The sequence below is a fragment of the Mya arenaria genome, chromosome 2, assembly GCF_026914265.1.
Source record: "Mya arenaria isolate MELC-2E11 chromosome 2, ASM2691426v1".
NCBI classification, from domain to species: Eukaryota; Metazoa; Mollusca; class Bivalvia; order Myida; family Myidae; genus Mya; species Mya arenaria.
Window position 1 is genome coordinate 10213705 of NC_069123.1, and position 7701 is coordinate 10221405.

The window sequence follows — 7701 nt, forward strand, 5'->3', positions numbered from 1 at the left end:
TCAACGTTTTATTAAGACTTCCCAACGTTTTAGCTAATTTAACAATCGGTATCAGGAGCTCATCTTCTCTCGATCTCTCTTTCACACGTCTTTCTCTACAACTTCTATTATACTAGTAGTATCATGCGGGTTTTTTCCACGTAAACATTGCAATATACATTAGATATTACTCTTATTGTTTGGTTTTGTTTTGCTTATAAAACACCTTTGCTTGGTATAGAATGTGACGTTTCGGGAGAGGACCGTAACTGATGTTGGCATTACTCGTGGCCCAATCCCTTTGCATGCTTGATTTTATAATGTCGATCTAAATATTGTGTTGAAATTTGTATTGATATTGTCATTATGAAATGTGTTCTCATGCAATAAAATATTATGAAATTAAATAACCTACGACACATGATAATTTCTCACGGGTTCCTCTGGAAAAGTTAACATTTTAATGATTCCAGGTACTGTGAAATCATTAACGTTCGTGGGACATTAATGTTCGTGGTTTTCGTGGCTTGGGTGATGTCCGAATTCAAGATCCAACGAAAAATAGAGCCTTAATTCACTTTTTTCAATTGCCTTTTTATGTACATACGCTATTATATTCTCTACAGAGGTCACAGTATACAGCGTAAATACCGAACTCACTGTATATCTTACTATTATTGTTTTGTTAATAAATATACATTAACATAAAAAACAATTCAATTTACAAACTTACAAGAGGTATTATAATTACAAGATATTTTAATAAGTGAAAACAAATTATAAACTGACAGTTATTGTCATCATTCATTTAGGCATTTCTAGGTGACCACAGACTATAGTCCCACTGTTCGTCGGCTACCATAACATCAAAGTCTTCAAACTCCACGGAATAATAGAAGGATCCGTTTCCCGGGGTCTGCACCAGCTGTGGACTGATATCTATAAACTGTTTTCCGACATCAATTTCATGGGGCAGGTACGACGTCCTTAGCTGAACGTTCTGTCCAGTGGCGTTTACGACGCCTTCTATAATCAGTATCAGCTCCGTTCTTACGTTTTGGAGCCTTTTTATAAATGCTCCTTCGTTCGTTTTAACTTGGCAGTGTATGACAGTTGGCCATAGGAGATTAAGGTTGCTGCTCCCATTATCGGAAACAAATTCTATGACAGTTTCCGAGAGAATTTCCCCACCCGTCTCCGGCTCAGTATGTCTTTCAATGATAACGCCGGAACCTTTGGCGTTCAAGAGTTCCGCGGTTCCGGCGTTAGCTATTCTGACCATCACGCACACGTGGTTATTGCACTTCCCTACGCACGCGCGCTTGCTGAAGATGATAGCGTTAGACGTTCGCTTGCCGAGTTGTAACTTGGCGACGACGAGGCCGGCGGTTACACACTGCACGGCCACCCCGACAATAAACTGTACATAGACCATCAACACCGCCCCGCTGCACTCCGACGTCGGGCTACGTGAACCGTAGCCGATCGTGTGCTGGGATTCGAGAGAAAAGAGAAACGCCGACGTGAAACTATAAACGTTTCTTAGACACGGTGTATGAGTTACGTCGCCGTGCTTTTCTATGTCACCGTTATTCTTTGCTATAAAGTAATAAATCACAGCGAACAGCAGCCACGTTTATAATAAATCCTACGATGAATATGACGATGGTCCATCGCCACTTTAGATCCAGTAACGTTGTGAAAGGGCTCCGGAGGTACCGCCGACGCTTGCCAAAGGAGATTTGGTTGAGGCATATTTGCAGCTTGCCCTCCCTGTTCACTATACGCGACGGACCCTTTCTTCCCGCCAGTTTGCCCGCAGTGCCGTCGCTCCGCGCTGAGCCACCGCCGCGATGAACCAGCGTCAAGAGACCCTGCTGAAAAAAACAGACAGGAAGGCTTTTATTTAACAACTATTTCCATTCACTAGAATACTGTCCTGATTTAAAACTGTTGAGACCAAAATTGAATTGAATTAAATTGAATATTATCTCCACGCTTATTAATATATCTCTTTTCAGTTATATGATTGTGTTTTGTTTTTTTGCAAATCCACTTTGTTACTAAACTGGCACCCTTGACTTTCGACAACATATGTACGAATGTATATATTTACCTACTCTTATGAAACAACAGTCACCGCATTTGTCATACATCCAAACACTAATTAACATGTATGTCCTAGTCTTACCTTAATCGTTTGCCATCCCATTATTGCCTGATGAAAAATGACAGTTTATTTACAAGTGATTCAGGTTCTCCTAACCGAATGTTCACGCTTACGAAACAACGACATCGAACATTGAACAGTCTCAATTAGTCTCCTGCATTCGAAATTTAATTTACACTAAAATGTATTCAAATTCTAGACATGCATTTATCAAGTAAAGCTATGACTCAATGTATATCAAACCTGAGCGAAACACTACGAAAGTTTTGCTTGTAACAGCGGAGACGTTACGACAACACGTGTGCTTTAATGGTGATATGCTATTTTGATATATACTTTTGTCATACATGATAACCAAGGACGATCTGTCTAAACTGACATTTTTATTAGATTGGAGTCATACGTCCGTAATGACAAAAAACAATATTAACATCTAATGGCTAGCAGGGGCGTATATATATGTGTAGGCCACGTTTTAGGGGCCCGGGGACATGCTCCCCACCCCCCGAAAATTTGCTTAGCTAGGTGATTGTAGGTGCGTTTTGGCGTATATTTCGTTGTTGTAAAAACATTAAAGAGAGCAACAAAATTATTATGCTTTACCTTAAATTATTTTTGTACGTATTATATATATATATATATATATATATATATATATATATATATATATATTATGTCGCTTTCTACAGCATAGTTGACTTTCCGGGATCATTAACAAAACTCTAGGATGCTAGGATACAAGTCCTTGTTGGTCTGCTTCGTGGTCTCTTGTAGTCTAGATAAACTTGCGGCTGCGATGCTCCATCTCACATTCCATTCTTTTTTAAAAGGTCAAATATTTTGTGGCGATCAGGGACCTTAGCAGCATAAATTGATGGCAGCATGTCGTCCTGCAGAATTTCCAGTTTTGGAGGCAATACATGTTGTACACTGTATCCGTCTTTGAAGACATTATACAAAGGTTAATCTGAAGTAGTCAGATGGTGTTTGCACCTCACGATTTGCCCTGTTTTGCTGTCGACCAACTTTTCTTGGCATTGATGGTTGAAGGTCGAAGCTTGAGCTTATATCCGTTGCTTTCATGTACAGTCCATTCTACACATCAGGATCAGCCCTCCTCCAGTCATTGCACAATTTGAAAATGACGTTTGTTTCTTCAACAGCGTGTAGTAGATCATTGCCTTTCCTCTGAAGAAGTTTTGTCAGGTTCACGGTAGTACCCAATGTGTTGCGCCACTACAAGTGAGATAATGAATTCAAAGCGCAGTACAGCGGACAAATACTGGCCGGCCTTCTCGTCTCCGTCTTCATTAATAGTTTCAAGTGCGTGGACCACTACGAGGAACGCATTTTGGAACGTTTCGAGTGCGTCCGCACGACTGATTCATCGTGTCTCACATAACGAGCGAAGCTTAGTGCGCCGGTTCATTTCCTCTTTCGTTGCGACTTCTCTAGAAAGCTCGTCCTGAAACGCTGCTAGACGATTTGCTGAAAAATTGAACAAGAATCCAATGTCCTGAACTGTGTCCATCATAGTTTCGACACTCGGGTGGAAACTGGTACTGGAGGCATGATTGCCAAGTTCCTTCTAGCAGTTAATGTTGTATGATGGTATCTTTATCTATTGAAGTCAAAGTGAGACTATCTAAATCAGGATACGTAGGACTATGTTCGGCAATATTGGCACCAGACCGTTTACAATTTCAAATAATAAAGCGCCTGCAAACTTATACTAAGCCGATTGGAATTGTTTAATGTAAGGCGTCAACGCGCAGTCTACTGGTATGCAACGTTCGATAAATTATATACGGAACGTTAATGTCGTGTGAAAATTTAGAGCAAAGGAAAACGATATATTTGAAATACCAGGTTTCCAATATATTAAAGCGCATTTGTCGGAATTTCATATCTTAGACCCTCACCCTCCTATGCCTTCAGTTTTGATTGCAGATTTGGCATTTTTATTTTTTCGGTTTTTCTGAAAAATGTGTAGGCCGCGGCCTACTCGCGCGGCCTATAGGAAGCTACGCCCCTGGCTAGTCAGGACAATGAGATCACTTATATATATTCACTTGAACGTTGTACTTTTACCTTAAATGATGTCAAACGTTAAACAGCGTTCATAAAACGTAGATAAAACGTGCCGTAAAATATACTTTAACTAGGAATTTACTAAATTTGATTTTGAATGTAATGTAATAAATTATATATAGAATAGAGGCAATTAAGTTTATAAACAAAAACACTTCAATACATGTAGTTGTGTATGATGGATTGTAACCTCTTCTGCAGATACATTGTTCTCAGTATAGCGAGACTTACTTGCTAAAATGACAAATGACGAATACCGCCGAGTGACAGGATAATAAATATTACGTTGAATACGGCCACCACGGACGTATAAAAGCCGGACAAAAGGTCACAATGGAGGACGTAGAAATGAAAGTTCGGACAAGAAAGAAGTCTGTGCGTGACTTTTTTACTGTTTTCGATGGTTCTCATCCGTCGGAGTACAGAATTGTAAAGAAAAATGGAGATACAACCATCAAGACATTGAATCACCCAAGCTCGAAAAAAATATTTTATCCGAACGTTTTTCTCTCCATAGTGCAGCTGGATTTCGTTTGGATTTGTGCAATCTTTTTGTCGTGTTTCCTTCTAAGTTGGCTGGTGTTTGCATTATTTTATTTCCTCGTGGCAGAAGCCCACGGTGACATGCTTAAAGATGAACTCCACGTGGAAATGCCGCCATGTGTTTATGACGTCAGCGATTTCATCGAGATGTTTATGTTTTCAATGGAAACCCAGACGACGATTGGTTACGGCACTCGATACGTCACTGAGGAATGCCCACTCGCGATAACCCTCGTAGTGATACAGTCAATTCTTGGAAGTTTCTTGCTTTCTGTTTTAACAGGAGTGGTTCTTTTTAAGTTTCAAGAACCAAAGAAAAGAAAACATACGGTATTGATCAGCAAAGTCGCTTGTGTGTTTGAAAATGACGGAAATTATTACATCGAGGTTCAAATATTAAATATGCAGAGATCACAAGTCATAGGTCCTCAAGTCAGTGCGTTCTGCGTTATGAACCTGCCGGATGGATCGGGAAAATGCAGACTTGACATGGAGTTGGACGCGTGCCATGTAAAATCTAGGTTGTTCTTTAGACCAAGGATATACAGACATCGAATTGACAATAAAAGTCCATTTTGGGAGTTTGATAGGCGAGATTTCGAAAAGGGGGACTACGAAATTATCGTCGTCATGGATGGACAGGATGAAATAACGGACAGCTACGTGCAAGTTAGAACGTCATTCTTATCGTCGGAAATTAATTGGGGACGCCAGTTTAAACAAATGACCCCGACACGTGTTGGGAACATGTTCAAACTGAACTTCAATGATTTCACACGTACCATGCGCTCTCGGACAATGTCCGACGACAGCGCGTCGGTGGCGTCCCGGTCCAGGCGGACGTCCCTAGCATCCGGGTCCATCACAGAGGAAGACATGGAGAGTATAGAGATGTCATACTTTGGCACGTGATCAAGAAATAAACCACGTGACTTATGATTTTTTTATTCGTATTAATTCAACTTTGGGCCGATTGTTCAGAACTCTGTTAAAGTTAACAATGCGGTTAACGACATCGTTGTAAAACATTTTAAGGTGAACTTTTCGTGGTTTGCCCCTTTAATTCAATAAAACTAGTGAAGCTGAAACATTGATCCAAAAACTGAAGAGCATAAGTGTGTACTAGTCTAAAATAATAGACGTGTTATACGGGATTCTTCCAATCCCTAACGTCTAAACGGGAATGTGCAAAAAACGGGGGTGTTTTAAAAATATTGAAATTGTTTTAAGTGAAGTATTTTATGGTTGAAATTGATCATAAAGAGTTATATTCATATTTTACCATGTAAGTGACATGTTATTTTGCACTAAACAAGCATTTAATGCCTTAAAACAAGTTGTTTACCTTTCCAATAAAACGAAAGTTGACTGACACAGACAGCAATTATGCGAAGGGGAACAACTCGATACAATCGTAATAACTCGGCTTCCTCCGACAAAGCTTCAAGAGAGACCTCGTTTATACAATCGTAACAACTCGGCCATTGCCGAAATGTTCCGAGCGATTTAAAACTGTGCCCTGAAGCCTTGCAGGTGCCCTTCATGTATATATCGTTATGATTTGACAGAATGAAATGAAGAAAAGCCGTCAAACTCATAATTATAAGTTTGATATTTATTTTTGTGTACGGAACTAATATAAAATAACATTATCTGGTAATATTTCTTGTTTTTATTATTTTTTATAGACGCTATATGTTTTAACCCGGAATCCCGATCGGAACAACTACCCACTTTTGATACTAAACAATTTGTACGTGAAGGATTTGCCATATCAAAAATCTAAAAAAAATTCCGTCAACGTACAATTATTTGGACTAAAGTGTGTACGTGAAACTTTCAGAACAATATAACATATTTGAACGTTTAAGGAAGGTGACGTTAACAAAATTGTTTTCTTTAATGCTGCACTCTCAAAATTGTCAGTTAATGACAGTGTTGACTCTCTTTTTTGTCTCGGAATCGGCTTATGCCTTTATTTCAGTAATGTTAGATAACTCACAATAGAATAGATCTTAATTGTTTGGTAAAATGCCGAAAATTGCATTTTTAACAGAACATCAATTTTCGAACATGAATGATGGTCTGCGATCTTCTTTTCTCAGAAGTTTTATATTACTGATCTCAGACATTTACGAAAAAAATGGCTCATTCAACAAAAACAAAATTCAGACAAAACTAAAACAATCCCAAAACAATCAATATTTGAGAGTGCAACTTTTGACAAATTTCTGTGTGAATTATAAACTCTGAATTGATAACAAGTTGTTTGAACTATGTAATTGTCGTTTTTGCATACACAAAACTATTGAGAAACAGGATTCAATTTATAATAATGCTTAAATCATGTAATAATAATTCCCTCCATGAGGGGTGTTTGGGCGTGGTACTATGTACGCTCTAAGTGTTTTCACCCTTTTTAAGTAAATAGTGGCGGGCCTTTTGATAGGCGGAAAGGCGTTGCTTTGGCAAACGCTTCTTTGTCAATTGCTCGCTTGCCCTACTGCGTTCATACAGAATAAACACAAGAAACACTGCAATCAATACCTATATTAACGTTTCAAAGGAAATCGCTCATGTTTCAGAATTATTTTTTCCCGGTAACGTATCTGAAAACACTTAAATTATAACTATTCTACTCTCTCAGAAAAAAGTAAACTTAAAAAAGTATAAAAAATAATTTGGTTTTAGTAGGGAGCGAGCCAACGCCGATTTACAGTCAAGGAAAAAAAAATGACAACAAAATCAGACGTCCACTCAGACTCATACACATTCAGTTGTATAAAACCGGTTAAGTTTTTGGTTTGGTAAAACTTATCCAAAATGTTTACTGATTGGTCAATATTTATCCAATGATAGCTATTAACCAATCGCATCGTTTGAATGAGTCAAATAGCCAAAAGATAAACTGTGGACAA

At 38.6% G+C, this 7701-nt stretch overlaps 2 protein-coding genes across 2 annotated transcripts; one reads left to right on the top strand and one right to left on the bottom strand.

Moving 5' to 3' along the window:
- Positions 1-552: 552 nt before the first annotated feature.
- Positions 553-2363, bottom strand: LOC128220173 (ATP-sensitive inward rectifier potassium channel 1-like). Its single transcript, XM_052928454.1, is given in 3 exon segments — positions 553-1615; positions 1617-1856; positions 2171-2363. Coding segments are annotated over 3 exon segments (1089 nt in total). The 5' UTR covers positions 2192-2363; the 3' UTR covers positions 553-787.
- A 2501-nt stretch (positions 2364-4864) lies between these two features.
- On the top strand, positions 4865-5695 carry LOC128205976 (G protein-activated inward rectifier potassium channel 2-like). Its single transcript, XM_052908096.1, has one exon. It carries the CDS (start codon positions 4865-4867, stop codon positions 5693-5695), a length of 831 nt encoding a protein of 276 aa, XP_052764056.1.
- The last annotated feature ends 2006 nt before the right edge of the window (positions 5696-7701 follow it).